The 15,679-nt window shown below is 47.2% G+C and overlaps 1 protein-coding gene and 1 long non-coding RNA gene across 3 annotated transcripts in view; both read left to right on the forward strand.

Annotated features, from left to right (window-relative positions):
- Positions 1 to 15,679, forward strand: part of LOC310712949 — a 2,318,697-nt gene that overhangs the window by 2,267,718 nt on the left and 35,300 nt on the right. The window lies entirely within an intron of this gene.
- On the forward strand, positions 5,188 to 15,122 carry OVOL3 (ovo like zinc finger 3). 2 transcript variants are annotated; one of them, XM_083516357.1, is made up of 4 exons: positions 5,188 to 5,531; positions 8,129 to 8,289; positions 10,080 to 10,260; positions 14,548 to 15,122. In XM_083516357.1, the coding sequence occupies exons 1-4, from the start codon at positions 5,429 to 5,431 to the stop codon at positions 14,838 to 14,840; spliced, it is 738 nt and encodes a 245-aa protein (XP_083372483.1). In that variant the 5' UTR covers positions 5,188 to 5,428; the 3' UTR covers positions 14,841 to 15,122. The 2 variants fall into 2 exon arrangements, 1 of the variants encoding a protein (XP_083372483.1); XR_014529012.1 differs by lacking the exons at positions 5,188 to 5,531; positions 8,129 to 8,289; positions 10,080 to 10,260 and adding an exon at positions 12,338 to 12,758 and having other exon boundaries at positions 14,548 to 14,672.

Raw genomic sequence — 15,679 nt, forward strand, 5'->3', positions numbered from 1 at the left:
CGGCGGTTCAAATCCCCGCAACGGACGTCAAAGTGCAAGTAGATAAATAGGTACCGCTCCGGCAGGAAGGTAAACGGCGTTTCCGTGCACTGCTCTGGTTCGCCAGAAGCGGCTTAGTCATGCTGGCCACATGACCTGGAAGCTGCACGCCGGCTCCCTCGGCCAATAAAGCGAGATGAGCGCCGCAACCCCAGAGTCGGCCACGACTAGACCTAATGGTTAGGGGTCCCTTTACCTTTAATGCAAAGGTGTATGGGACACGGGTGGCGCTATGGGTTAAACCAGTGAGCCTAGAGCTTGCCGATCGGAAGGTCGTCAGTTTGAATCCCCACGACGGAGTGAGCTCCCGTTGCTCGGTCCCTGCTCCTGCCAACCTAGCAGTTCGAAAGCACGTCAAAGTGCAAGCAGATAGATAGGTACCGCTCCGGCGGGAAGGTAACCGGCGTTTCCGTGCGCTGCTCTGGTTCGCCAGAAGCGGCTTCGTCATGCTGGCCACATGACCCAGAAGCTGCACGCCGGCTCCCTCGGCCAATAAAGCGAGATGAGCGCCGCAACCCCAGAGTCGGCCACGACTGGACCTAATGGTCAGGGGTCCCTTTACCCTTTACCTTAGAGAGCTGTGGTTGGGGGGGGGGGAGGAAGGTGAAGTCCCGTTGCCCAAGCAGGAGTCATATCCTGCTTATGGACTTTATGTGAGTGTGTGGTTATGCACACGGAAGGGGCTGTATCTCAACGGTGGAGCATTGCAGAGCCAACTTCAGGCAGGTCTGGGAACTATCTTTGAAACCCTGGAGAACAGCTGCCAGCCATGTCCACAGTACTGCGCTTGATGGAGGCATGGTCTGACTTGGTAGAAAAAAGACAGTCACGGAACCGAGAAATTGCACAAAACAAATGAAATACCATGGAAATCCCTGAAACGAGAAGGAATCGACTAGAAATATTACCTTATGGAAATAAACTAAATAGTAAAAATCAAAAAGTTTAAGGGGAAAATTAGAAAAACCTAAAGATTGAGCAAAGCCTTAACGGGATGCTGACTACAAACCTCGTCTGACTGAACTATTATAATACTTCAGAATTTTTGGGAGTTCTATCCCCTTTTTTTTGAATTTTGGTCATTTAAGGTTTATGATTTTTCTATTTCCTTCTGAGGAAACTGAATAGTTCAGAGAAAAGAGTTTTGTAGCCAGCATCCCGTTAAGGTTTTGTTCAGTTTTAGGTTTTTCTAATTTTTTCCTTAAACTTTTTGATTTTTACTATTTAGTTTATTTCCATAAGATAATATTTCTAGTTGATTACTTCTCATTTCAGGGATTTTCACGGTACTTCATCTGTTTTGTGCAATGGTCTGACTTGGTAGCTTTCAACATTCCTAGCAGCTGACTAGGACTGGGCTCGGGGGGGGGGGCGGGTGGCATGATCCTACGCTTCCTACCATGAAAAGAGAGATTGAGACTAGACGGATCTTTGGTGCGCCGCAGGAGGGCCCTTCCATGTTCTTAAGACCCACCTTTGAGAGGAAAACATTTATTTCTTTTATTTATTTCCGTTACCTCTTAAAAACATATGAAAGCAGCTTACAACAAACATACATAAATCCATACAGTAAAGAAGTATTAAAAATTAAGATCGGATATCAATTCACTATTGAGGTACAGTGTATTCTCAACTGCTTGCTTAAGCCTGCTGGGGAAAAAAATTTCAGTAAGCATTTAAAAGTCAAAACAGAAGGCTCCTGCTGAATCTCTAGTGGCAGAGAGTTCCACAGGACTGGGCCAACGACCCTGAAGTCTCAGTTCCTTCTTGTTGTCAAATGAGCCTTGCCAACTCGGGGAATGACCAGTTATGATCCTGCAGACGATTTCTGTGACTGAGCTGGGATATTAGGGTTCAGGCAATTCCCCCAGTTAGGCTTAACCAAAGTTGTTCAGGGCTTTGTAAATTAATACAAGGCTCTTGCACCTAACTCGGTAGCAGATGGAAATATGGAATAGTTATGGAATAAATACGGAAATGGGAGGCGTGAGGGACGGGATGGAATCTCCTGGAAGATGTCCGGGCTGTCTTGTCTGGAACCCTGATCAGGAGCACGTCCCACGGCCACTTTCTGCAGCAGCTCCCGGTTAGCAATACAGTCAAGGTAAGACCTCGGCTGAACTCTCCAGCATGGTTTGTTAATCAAAACCCGAGAGAGAGAGAGAGTCGGCAGCATAAAATCAAACTGCTCAGAAAGCTGTCCATGGAAACAGGTTTATTCAAATCTGAGCGAGACATGGAAATGGGGCTCTGTTTGAAAGGAGAGATTTGTTTGCTTGCGAGCATCCGGGCTGGAAAAACCCACCGGGAACAGGCTCCCTTAACAACCCCACTCCCAGGCTTGCTCACAGAGTGGGTCTTTTCTGTGGTGGTAGGAAGGCATTTCTCTCTTTTTTAAAAAATAATAATTTTTATTAATAATTTCAACATAGCAAATTATCAAAAGCATATTATCTTCATTCCCCCTTTTTTCCCCTTCTCCCCTTCCCAAGAAAAAACCCCTACAAGACTTCCCTCAGCTCTTATCTCCAGTTTTTCAACACATATTATTCTCTGCATATTATAAAATTGTTAGGATCCTTAAATTATCTATCTATTACGTTCACAATAATAACTTTGTGTATGTTTATTCAAAACCTGCCAAGGAGTCCAATTCATTTTGTTGTTGTTTTTTAAGTAATTTGTAAAAAGTTCCCATTCTTCTTTAAAGCCACCGTTGTCCTCGTATGTCAATTTTGCCAGTTCCGCATAGTCCATCCATTTCCCCTGCCACTGTTCTTTTGTCAGGATTTCCTCGTTCTTCCATCCTTGTGCTATTAGGGCTGCCGTTGTCGCATACATCAATATATTTCTGAATTTCCTTGGCAGGTCTTTTCCTGCAATCCCTAACGGAAGGCATTTCTCGTACCCAACCTTTGCCAACATGGTTCATTGCAGGAAATCAGAGCTTGAACATCCTGTATGGCAGAACCCATCATTCTCTCTTGGGCTTCAGTATTGAACTGTTCCAACTGTTGTGTGTATGTCCTAAACTCTAGTTTATCACACAGTTATTTATTCTTACAGCACCTTGTTTCCCTAATAACTTGTCTATTTTGCAAAAATAAATTGCTTTCATGGTGTAGCATTATAGATACATGATTACCCACTGCTCTGGCCAGCATTCTGATCCCATTACAGTGGTACCTTGGCAGTGGCGTAGCGTGGGTTGTCAGCACCCGGGGCAAGGCAAGTAATTTGCGCCCCCTAACCTGCCGCCGCTGCCAGCTTCTTCTTGCTGCTGCCTGGGCTGGTCTGGTGTGGTTCTCTCCCGCGCTCAGCGCTGCGCTGGGCGGCCGCTGCACTGTCCCTCCCCCAGATAGTCCCTCGCTCTCTCTCCGCACCGCACGCCTGGCACCCCCCCCCTCCACAGTGGGCGGCGACCCGGCGGCTCGGATCGGATTCGCACAACCAGCACTGCAGTGAGAGAGAGTGAGTGAGCCAGGTAGGGGCAGAGAGCTGAGAGTGCGAGTGCACCCCCCCTAGATGTTGCGCCCGGTGCGGCTGGCCCCCCTGCACCCCCCACGCTATGCCACTGTACCTTGGGTTACAGACGCTTCAGGTTACAGACTCCACTAACCCAGAAATAGTACCTCGGATTAAGAACTTTGCTCCAGGATGAGAACAGAAATTGCGTGGTGGCGGCATGGCAACAGCAGGAAGCCCCATTAGCTAAAGTGGTGGTTCAGGTTAAGAACAGTTTCAGGTTAAGAACGGACCTCCAGAACGAATTAAGTTCTTAACCGAGGTACCACTGTATATCTGCCCAGACTGCAGTGTTACAAGATGCTAGAAGTGCTGGCTACTTAACCTTTTAGCTTGCGCTGAGTAGCAGCAGTATCTTCTGCTAGTGGTGCTCCTCCAGCTGCAAGCGTTGGTTAGAGAACAGTCTTACATTGGGTCAGGTCATGGATCCATCTAGTCAAATGCCTCATGCCTTGACAGAGTAGATCTCCAGTATTATGGGTATAGGTTTATTCTGTGAACCGCCCTGAGACCCCCAGGTATAGGGCGGTATATAAATTTGATTAATAATAATGCTGATAATGGTGTACTCCTCTGAACACACCGGTGACGGGCAAAGATCTAAGAGTGGTGTGTTGCGTTAGTGTGCAAAGGTTACTTTTTTTAAAACCTGCCCAATTTTCCCCGGTCATTGAATTCGAGGCCAACTTATGGTGTTTTGGTGGTGAACAGGTTGGCCTTTTTCAACGTCCAGTTTGACGCATGTGCGTGAGCATTGCTGCCATGGAGTATCGGGTGAATCCCCCGTTTCCTGCAGCTGTCCTGTTCAAAGAGACAAGCCGGCTAACCGTCCTCGACTCTTCCCTCTATAGCAAAGTGCAGAATTTGCATAGAGAGGATGGAGATCTCTTGTTGCCTTTGCAGTTAGGAGCACAAAGTATGCAAAGGACCTGGAATTCGGTTCGCATTCAGAACGCGCGCGCACACACACACACACACACACACACACCTGCCCCGCAACACTCATTCAAATCGCGAGATATCCAGTGTCGCTCTTGTAAACAGCCCAAGCTCTTTCGCACTCGTCTCCAGAATCACAACCTTCGCTGGACTTTGGCGGAGATTTTGGATTCGGCTTGGCAGCAGACCAGAAGGTGAGTGGTTTGACTTCTGGGTGCCTGTTCCTGCTTTTGCTGGAAGGTAACTGGGTGTTTGGATGAGAAACTGGGGTTGTAGCCTCTGATCTGGAAAGGAAGCAGAGCAGGAGAGAATCTTCTTGTTGTTGTTGAGTCGTTTAGTGGTGTCCGCCTCTTTGTGACCCCCTGGACCAGAGCACGCCAGGCATTCCTGTCTTCCACTGCCTCCCACAGTTTGGTCAAACTCATGCTGGTAGCTTCGAGAACACTGTCCCACGATCTCATCCTCTGTCGTCCCCTTCTCCTTGGGCCCTCCATCTTCCCCAACATCAGGGTGTTTTCCAGGGAGTCTTTTCTCATGAGTTGGCCAAAGTCTTGGAGCCTCAGCTTCAGGATCTGTCCTTCCAGTGAGCACTCAGGGCTGATTTCCTTCAGAATGGAGAGGTTTGATTTTCCGGCAGTCCATGGGACTCTCAAGAGTCTCCTCCAGCACCATAATTCAAAAGCATCCATTCTTCCGCAATCAGCCTTCTTTATGGTCCAGCTTTCACTTCCATACATCACTACTGGGAAAACCAGAGCTTGAACTATATGGACCTTTGTTGGCAAGGTGATGTCTCTGCTTTTTAAGATGCTGTCTAAGTTTGTCATTGCTTTTCTCCCAAAAAGCAGGGGTCTTTTAATTTTGTGACTGCTGTCAAAGTGCCAAAATACCGCCGGCGAATCTCAAGCCCACGGTTGCGCCAGCCATGCCTAAATCTTTCCTGGTCAAGCGGCGAGTCTCGAGGCGACTGGCGTCCCGGGATTGGGGGGAGCTCTCTGACCAACTTCGCGGAGACTTGTACATCCCAGGTAGGTGTGCTAATTTTTTTTTGCATTGCCTTCAACACAAAAGTAGAAAAGAAAAGAAAAAGACCTAAGGAGAGAGAAAGCTGAAGAGGAGAGAGAGGGAAGAAAAGATTAAAGAAAGATAACGAAAGATAAAAGGACTCTTCTTCTGCAGTCAAATAAGGTCTTCACTCATTAAGATCCAACCATTCAGCCCTCTGTAATGCAGTATTTTGTCAATCTTCAACTGCAGATATTGCAAGTTCCTTTACTCTTTCATGCAAAAAGTCCCTTAGAAATTTCCAATTCTTAATAAGTGTCAGTAATGAGTTTTCTCTCATTAAACACATTGACTTTGCCATCTCTGGGGAAATTATTATTATTTATTTTTATTATTTATTGAACTTACATACCGCCCTATACCCAGGGGTCTCAGGGCAGTTCACAGAATAAAATCTAGATATAGAACCACAAAATACATAATCAAACTAAAAACAACAACCCGATAGCCCCCCCCCAAAAAAAAAAAACCACACACATTTTAAGAGGGCATAGGATGTAAATCAGATCAACCAAAGGCCTGGTTAAAAAGGAATGTTTTTGCCTGGTGCCTAAAGGTTCATAATGAAGTTGCCATGTGAACTTCCCTGGGGAGAGCATTCCACAGACGGGGAGCCACTGCAGAGAAGGCCCCGCTCTCGTGTTGCCACCCTCCAGACCTCTCAATACTCCATCCTGTTCACCAAAGCTTTTCCCCTCCTGAAAACGCTCCTGCCCCTGTCCTGAATCCCAGGGCTGCAAATTTCTTGCAACTGGGGTGGGTGGGAATGCAAGGGCCAGTTGCAGCCCAAACATAAAGCTGCCCTTGCCACAAAACATGCCCTGGGCGTCCACAAGTCTCTTGCCCTCTTCCGTTAACACACCTGGCTCCCTGGAAGCATGGGCTGCAACAGCATCCTTGGAGAAGGGGGGTTCGTTTTGGTTCTTCCCAGGGCCGTGTTAGGTTTGATGCGGCCCTCAGCTCCTGAAGGTAATGGGGCCCTTTCTATGTCCAGCTGTCCTGTGTCCACAACAAATGGTCGCTGTTTTTTGTGTTGAATATATGCTAGATGGCAATTTATGGACCTCATAGGTATCTCAAGCCATTTTCACATCACAAAAGATGTATTTTATCAAAGCAATTGTTGAACTGAAATACAATTAAGAAGTAGTATATTAATAGTGAAATAATTATTAAGCTCTAACTTAAAACGGTTTTTTATTCATAACAAACTGAATACAGTGGTACTTCAGGTTACATACGCTTCAGATTACACACTCTGCTAACCCAGAAATATTACCTCAGGTTAAGAACTTTGCTTCAAGATAAGAACAGAAATCGTGCAGCAGCGGCGCAGCGGCAGCAGGAGGCCCCATTAGCTAAAGTGGTGCTTCAGGTTAAGAACAGTTTCAGGTTAAGAACGGACCTCCGGAACAAATTAAGTTCTTAACCTGAGTTACCACCGTGATGCAAACACATTGGCATTTGGCAATAACAAAAGTTCCCTTAGAAACACAGTTTACAAAGACTCATAATCTAGTCTCTAGAAACTTGCTAGAACATGAAATAATAAGAGGTGCAAATATATGATGCAAACTACTAATAATGATAAATAGCAGAATGTAGGCACCCTATATATAGAAAGGAGCAAACCACTGATATTTTAGGGAGCAGGCTAGCATGCGGGGCCCATGACTTACCGTATTTTTCGCTCCATAAGACACACTTTTTCCCTCCTAAAAGGTAAGGGGAAATGTGTGTGCATCTCTTATGGAGCGAATGCAGGCTGTGCAGCTATCCCTGAAGCCTCTTCAGGGAAACAGGAGGAAAAACGGAGCCCCTTCCATTTCTCCTCCCGCTTTGCTGGAGAGGCGCTGTGCAGAGAGGGAGAGAATATTTTTTTTCTTGTTCTCCTCCTCTAAAACTAGGTGCGTCTTATGGTCGGGTGCGTCTTATGGAGCGAAAAATACGGTGCATCATAGGAGCCTACACAACACAAAACACTGTTGCTATAGGTAGGTTTTATGTTATTTGTTTTTTATCTTATATTTAGGAAATGTACATCTAGGTTTTTTCCCCTTTAATTTTTTTGGGGGCCCCCAAGAGAGTGGGGCCCTAAGCTAGAGCTTGTTTAGCTTATACATTGGTGCCCCGCAAGACGAACGCCTCGCGAGACGAAAAACTCGCAAAACGAAAGGTTTTTTCGTTTTCGAGTTGCCTCGCAAGACGAATTTCCCTAAGGGCTTGCTTCGCAAAACGAAGCTTGCCCCGCAAGCTCCGGGGACAGCGGGAAGCACAGCGCATCTTCCCCGTTGTCCCCGGACCTCTTTTGAAGCAAGGGGCGGCGGGGAGAAGCAATCTTCTCCCCGCAGCCCCTTGCTTCAAAAGAGGGGACAGAGCGGCGCTTCCCCTCTGTCCCCGGACGGTCTCCATAGGAACGCATTGATTGATTTTCAATGCATTCCTATGGGAAACCGTGCTTCGCAAGACGAAAAACTCGCAAGAAGAAAAAACTTGCGGAACGAATTAATTTCGTCTTGCGAGGCACCACTGTATGTAAATCCATCACTTGTTTTTCCAGAAGGCAGCTTGGCTCAAACCCTGGCAGACCCCAGGCTCCTTGCAGGCGGCTCCGTGAGCGTGTGGGAAAGAACCCACGGGGGAAACTTCCTCCAAGGCGTCGCTCAAAGCCCGTGTCATCCTCAACTGGGTCCCGTGGGGAAATATCCCAGGAGCAGCAAGGTAAGAACCCAGGAAGATCAGTGGATCAGGCCAGCTGTTCTCACAGTGGCCGGCCAGATCAGGGCGTCTTGAATTGTTCCAGCTTTCCAATTCCGAAAATGTGGGGTGCTAAAAAGTTGAAGCATGACCTGGGGATTCGAAACATGTCTGGGTTGAAATAATATTATTTCGTTTGGCTGGGTACGTAACATGCGTGCCAAAGTGCACAGAACCCATAAAAAAATGATTGCCAAGTGCTTGCAGTTATACATTACTTAGGTAGGTAGCCGTGTTGGTCTGATGCAGTCAAAATAAAAATAAATTAAAATTTGTCCAGTAGCACCTTATAGACCAACTAAATTTGTTCTGGTATAAGCTTTCGTGTGCATGCACACGTCTTCTGTTTCAGTGTAATTGTATATTGTTGTTATTTTGCATTACCTGAAATCTTCAGAAGGTAACATAAAAATCATTTGGTTTTCCAAAAGCAGTTGATGTGCTTTTTAATCCAAGATAAATGTTGTCGCAAAAAAAGGTGCCACGTAACCCCCACTCTGCGTCCGTAAGAACTCAATCATTTAGTGTGGCAGAACCGACACTTTGGAACTCCCAGCCAATTGCTGAAGACATTCTTATTTAGACAAGCCTACCTAGATAGTTTAGGAAGCTTGTGTGAGTTTTGATCTATTCTCTTGTGGTTTTATGAACGTTTTCAATCATGTAACGATTATTCTATTGCCATTTTTAAAAACTGCTTTGAGGTTTGTTTCCTGCAATCGAGCGGTATATAAATTATATGCAATAAATACTGGAGCTCAGTCGGTAGAGCACAAGACTCTTAATCTCAGGGCTGTGGGTTTGAGCCCCACGCTGGGCAAAAGGTTCCTGCACGGCAGGAGGTTCCAACTATAATAATATATAATAATAATTTATTATTTCTACCCCGCCCATCTGGCTGGGTTACCCCAGCCACTCTGGGCGGCTTCCAACAAAGGATTAAAATTACATTAACACATCAGTCATTAAAAACTTCCCTAAACCGGTCTGCCTTCAGATGTCTTCTAAATGTCAGATAGTTGTTTATTTCTTTGACATCTGATGGGAGGGTGCCACTACAGGGCAGGCACCACCACCAAGAAGGCCCTCTGCCTGGTTCCCTGTAGCTTTGCTTCTCGCAGGGAGGGAACCGCCAGAAGGCCCTTGGAGCTGGACCTCAGTGTCTGGGCAGAACGATGGGGGTGGAGACGCTCCTTCAGATATACTGGACCGAGGCCATTTAGGGCTTTCAAGGTCAGCACCAACACTTTGAATTGTGCTCGGAAACATACTGGGAGCCAATGCAGATCTCTCAGAACCGGTGTTATGTGGTCCCGGCGGCCGCTCCCGGTCCCCAGTCTAGCTGCCACATTCTGGATTAATTGTAGTTTCCGGGTCACCTTCAAAGGTAGCCCCACACAGAGCGCATTGCAGTAGTCCAAGTGGGAGATAACCAGAGCATGCACCACTCTGGCCAGACAGTCTGCGGGCAGGTGGGGTCTCATTCTGCGTACCAGATGGAGCTGGTAAACAGCTGCCCTGGACACAGAATTGACCTGTGCCTCCATGGACAGCTGGGAGTCCAAAATGACTCCCAGGCTGCACACCTCTGCAATTGTATGAAAAGAAAAAATGTACGGAATGACCATGCTGGCTGAGACTGATGGGAGTGGTAGTTCCAAGCCTCTGGGTTGCCGAATGTTGCAGGTCCTCCCCGTTCGTCTGGTTTGCAAACTCCCAACCTGTCCCGCTTCCTCCCTTTCTGCTCCGTCCAGGGCAGGAGTCCTGCAGCGCCGCAGTTCCAGTGCTGCGTGTGCAGCAAGCACTTCCCTCTGCAGCGCATGCTGAACCGCCACCTCAAGTGCCACAGCTCGGTCAAGAAGCACGTCTGCAGGTATTGCGGCAAGGGCTTCAACGACACCTTCGACCTCAAGAGGCACCTGAGGACGCACACAGGTGGGGACCTCACCCCGCAAGGGCCTTGGCTCTCGTTGCTCACCTGGGTGGGGAATTTACAGTGGTGCCCCGCAAGACGAATGCCTCGCAAGACGGAAAACTCGCTAGACGAAAGAGTTTTCCGTTTTGGAGGTGCTTCGCAAAACGAATTTCCTATGGGCTTGCTTCGCAAGACGACAATGTCTTGCGAGTTCCTGCTGGTTTCCCCCCCCCCCTTTTCTAAGCCGCTAAGCCACTTATCAGCTGATCCGATCAGCAGATAAGCCGCTAAAAGCCTCTAAAAGCCGCTAATAGCGCTAATCCGCTAATCCTTCAATGGGCTTGCTTTGCAAGACGAAAAAAACCGCTAGACGAAGAGAATCACAGAACGGATTCTTTTCATCTTGCGAGGCACCACTGTACAAACGTAACATCCATATTGACCAATGTATTGTGGGTTTTTTTTTGTAAATGGTTTTTATTAATTTTTCATTAATGACACTTCAGTTGGTAGAATATCAAATCTTGCCACAATACAAATAATAAAGCCAATTATACATTCCAAATTATATATTTTAAAAAAACTTCCCATGTTCTGGCTGGTCAGGAGGGGGGAATAATTATTTCTTGTTCCTGCTTTTTCTCTCTTGTTTATTCCCAATATCACAGTTCCAATCTTAATCCTTTGTCTTATCTCAGCAGCCACTGGTGTGAGACTTTCAATTGTATTTAGCAAATCTATATGGATATTGACCTGCAAGAGGAATTTTGTTCTTCCTGCTGTTGTCTGTCAATTATTTTCAGAGGCCCCTTTTTTCATTCCACCATCTTATCTTCCAAGATTCTGGCCTGCCTTTCAGCTTTCATTTGTTTAATTAAAATTAAGACACAGCGGCCCTTCAAGTCTTTTAACGAACTGATGTTTTCCCAATCCGAATAGGGGTCTTCCGTAGGAGGCAGTACCATAAGGTATATTTCACAGTTAGTAATTGTTTGGTTCCTCTGCAATCCAAGCTTTGCTCCCTGAAATGTATTGTATCACAGAATCGTAGAATCACAGACCTGTAGGGACCTCCAAAGGTCATCTAGTCCAACCCCCTCTTGCAATACAGGAATCTCAGCTAAAGCATCCCTGACAGATGGCCACCCAACCTCTGCTTAAAAACCTCCAAGGAAGGAGAGTTCACAGCTTCCCGAGTGAGGCAGTCCCGCTGTCAAACAGCTCTTGCTGTCCGAAAGTTCTTCCTGGTGTTTAGTCAAAATTTTTGTTGGGAAACCCTTTTATTTACATGAGAGACACAACACTTCCAAAATCCCCTTGTTGTTGTTGTTTAGTCATGTCCAGTTCTTCGTGGCCCCCTGGACCAGAGCACGCCAGGCACTCCTGTCTTCCACTGCCTCCATCATATTGGTAGCTTCGAGAACACTGTCCCACCATCTCATCCTCTGTCATCCCCTTCTCCTTGTGCCCTCCATCTTTCCCAACATCAGGGTCTTTTCCAGGGAGTCTTCTCTTCTCCTGAGGTGGCCAAAGTCTTGGAGCCTCAGCTTCAGGATCTGTCCTTCCAGGGAGCACTCAGGGCTGATTTCCTTCAGAATGGAGAGGTTTGATCTTCTTGCAGTCCATGGGACTCTCAAGAGTCTCCTCCAGCTCCAGAATTCAAAAGCATCCATTCTTCCGCAATCAGCCTTCTTGATGGTCCAGCTCTCACTTCCATACATCACTACTGGGAAAACCAGAGCTTGAACTATATGGACCCTTATTTCAGAGGAATGAACTGAGAGGAGTGGGCGGCCCCGATTCCAGGTCGGCTGTGCTTAACGGGCTTGTAAGTGATGGAGAACTCTCCCAAATAGTGACCAATCATTTCAGGCTTGATTTCCACCTGGTTGAAGGTCTTCCCATTGTACACACGTGTCGGAGTGTCCGTACGACCGAGCTGAAACGGCTCTCCTCCTCGGACGTGTCCATCAGGCTCTCCTCCTCTGACGGGGATTAACGACCTAAGCCTTTGATGAGGCTTCAGGCACGTTCCCCCATTACGCAGAGGATCCAAACAGCAGAAGGAGCCGAGAAGTGTGCTACATGTCCTACGTTTATTACTAACTACGCAGGACAGAAAAGAATATGCGTCTGCTCTCTGTGAGAGTCAGGGAACAACCTGGAACAAAGAAACAGGAAACCAGTAACATCAGCATCCGTCTCCCGTGAGACCTCCAACAGTCTGGAATGTCAACAGAGTCTTGTGATTCCAAAAACTGCACAGTGGCATAACAGAAATCTAACACTGCCTACCATTTCCGGAAGGATAATCGTGTCTCGCAGGTGGATCTTGACCACCTCTGCCTTCTCCATGGGCAGGGCCTCTTTCTTGGCCTTGCGCAGCTGCTTCAGGAGGGAGCGCTGCTTGCGGCGCAGGCCACGGTTGAGCCGCCACTACTGCCGGCGGGTGCTGTACAGCTGCATCAGCTGCTCATAGGACATGTCAAGGAGCTGGTCCAGGTCAACACCCCGACAGGTGAACTTCCGGAAAGTACGCTTCTTCTTCTTCTGCTCCACTTCCGCCATCTTGGCCGCAGTCTCATCCAGGAAAAGGCCGAGATCTCGCATGGTTTGCTCCTAGTGAGAGCCCAAAATCTTCATTCCTGTAACTTGAAGCCATGAGTTCAAGTCCTACTCTCTAGAGCAGGAGAAAACAAGCCTGTTCCCTCATCCATGTGACAGCCCTTGAGATATTTGAAGATGGCAATCATATCTCCTCTCAGCCTCTTTTCCAGGCTAAACATACCCAGCTCCTTCAAGCGTTCCTCATCAGGCTTGGTTTCCAGACCCTTGGTTGCCCTCCTCTGTGACCCTCCAGCTTGTCAACATCCTTCTTAAATTGTGGCGCCCAGAACTGGACACAGTATTCCAGGTGTGGTCTGACCAAGGCAGAGTAGAGTGGGACTATTAGTTGATCTGGACACTAGTCTTCTGTTGATGCAGCCTAGAATAGCATAAGTTTTGCTGCTGCATCACACTGTGGACTCATGTTAAGCTCTAGATCCTTTTCATATGTCCTACTCGCAAGCCAGATGTCTCTCCCATTTTATATTTGTGCACCTGGTTCTTCCTGCCAAAGTGCAGACCCTTACATTTGTCCCTCTTGAAAGTCATTGTGGTAATTTGGGCCCAGCTCTCCCATCTGTTAAGGTCATTTTGAATCCCCAAAACCGTATCTTCTGATCATCTCCTGAGGCCCTCCTTCGTGTGCCGCCTCCTTGAGAGGTCCAGAGGGTGGCAACACGAGAACGGGGCCTTCTCTGCAGTGGCTCCCCATCTGTGGAATGCTTTCCCCAGGGAAGTTTGCCTGGTGCCTTCATTACACACCTTTAGGTGCCAGGAAAAAATGTTCCTTTTTAACCAGGCCTTTGGTCGACCTAATGGACATCCTATGCCCTTTAAAAAAAAAAAAATGGGGGGCTGCTATCAGGTTGTTTATTTTGATGATGTATTTTGTGGTTTTCTATCTTGATTTTATTCTGTGAACCACCCTGAGACCCGCGGGTATAGGGCGGTATATAAATTCAATATATAAAAATAATTTCCCCGGAGATGGCAAAGTTAACGTGATTAATGAGAGAAAACTCATTACTGACACTTACAGGTGAAACTCAAAAAATTTGAATATCGTGGAAAAGTTCATTTATTTCAGTAATTCAATGCTATTGAAGCTTCCTCGTCTTCCATAACACCTTAGCAGTGCCACAGGCTGATAGCATCCATGCCACGCCGCATTGAGGCAGCAATTGATGCAAAAGGGGCCCAAACCAAGTACTGAGTACATAAGTATGCTTCTACTTCTCAGAGGTCCAATATTGGTCTATTTGCAGTCCTTGTTTTGCTGATTTCATTTAATATTCTAATTTTCTGAGATTGTTAATTTGGGGTTTTCATCAGCCATGGTCATCACAATTATAACAAATAAAGGCTTGACATATCTCGCTTTCAATGTCATGAGTCTATCTCATATTAGTTTCACCTTTTAAGTTGAATTACTGAAATAAACGAACTTTTCCACGATATTCTAATTTTTTGATCCTGTATTAAGGATTGGAAATTTCTAAGGGACTTTTTGCATGAAAGCAAAAATGAGTATCTGGAGTTGAAGACTGACAAAATACCGAATTGGAGAGGTTTTATTATTTTGCGGTTTTATAGCTTGATTTTATTCCGTGAACTGCCTTGAGACCCTCGGATATAGGGCGGTATATAAATTCAATGAATAATAATATAGGCCTGTCCACCTGACATTTGTTCCTCTGCAGGCATCCGCCCGTACCGCTGCTGCGTCTGCGACAAAGCCTTCACCCAGCGCTGCTCCCTCGAGTCGCACCTCAAGAAAATCCACAGCATCCAGCAGCGATACGCTTACCGCGAGCGCCGCTCCAAGCTCTTTGTGTGCGAGGAGTGCGGCTTCACCTGCAGCGGCAGCGAGGAGTACTACGGCCACGTCCGCCGCCTGCACCCCGGCCACGGGATCCTGGCCAGAGGGTTCCAGAAGGTGGCGCCGGCTGACCTCCACCCCAGGTTCCACGTCCTCTACCCTTCCGCATACTGAGGCCCGGAGGCCAGGGCCGAGGAAACCGGGGAACAGCAGCACCCAAATCCCATGTAAGGAAAACGGGGGAGTAGAAAAACTAGCCAAATCATGCATTTAGAGTACGCTGCCCATGCCAAGAGGGGACTGTGCCAATTCTGCACCTCTTCAAAGTGTTGGGCGTCTCGCCCAGCCCTGCCTTGAGATTTCCGTTTCTCAAAATTAGCTGTTACCAAAATACGCGACGGCAGTCTCAGAGGACTAGAAACTTTTGTTTTCAAAATGAAGGTTCCCAGAAGGCTGTGTTTTCAAGTCTTCTCTCCAAGCTCGGTTGCGGGTGCCCTCGCTTTCTGAGGCGAGATGGGTGACCACCAGGGGCAGGGCTTTTTCTGTGGTGGCCCCCCAGCTGTGGAACGCACTCTGCAGGCATTTCGGCCTTTGTGACATTCTTCCAGGCACCGACCAAAACCCTTTTGCACTTGCCCAAGTTTTTGGTTGCGCTGAATATGTGGCTGTTTCTAACCTGTTAATCTTGTAATGAGTTGCGTTTTGTCGCATGCCGCCTCGTGGGGCCAATATTGGTGGCGAGACAGCATATAATTATATTAAAAACTGTGTTTCCTCATGGCCAGGGGAATATTTTGTTCTGCTTCCTGCTTAAACATAGCCGGCCTCCTCTCTGACCATGGCTGTCTTGCATTATAGCTCATTTTTAAAAAAGCGGGCGGGCACAAGCTATCTTTAAAGCCACACCTCTAAACCGGACACTCAGCCCCATCATCCTGGTTGAGATGGAGTGGGCTGGAATGAGGGAAAAGTAGGCAAACCGCACATGCTTTATCTCACATGACCTGAACCCT

This window comes from Podarcis liolepis (assembly GCF_965112155.1).
Source record: "Podarcis liolepis genome assembly, chromosome: 7".
Taxonomy (NCBI): domain Eukaryota; kingdom Metazoa; phylum Chordata; class Lepidosauria; order Squamata; family Lacertidae; genus Podarcis; species Podarcis liolepis.

Bases quoted from the DNA above. Each gene is read 5' to 3' on its own strand.
- OVOL3 (XM_083516357.1), top strand. From the start codon at position 5,429: ATGCCTAAATCTTTCCTGGTCAAGCGGCGAGTCTCGAGGCGACTGGCG. The intron at 5,532-8,128 runs GTAGGTGTGCTA...TTGTTTTTCCAG, and splicing joins CGGAGACTTGTACATCCCAG to AAGGCAGCTTGGCTCAAACC. The intron at 8,290-10,079 runs GTAAGAACCCAG...TGCTCCGTCCAG, and splicing joins AATATCCCAGGAGCAGCAAG to GGCAGGAGTCCTGCAGCGCC.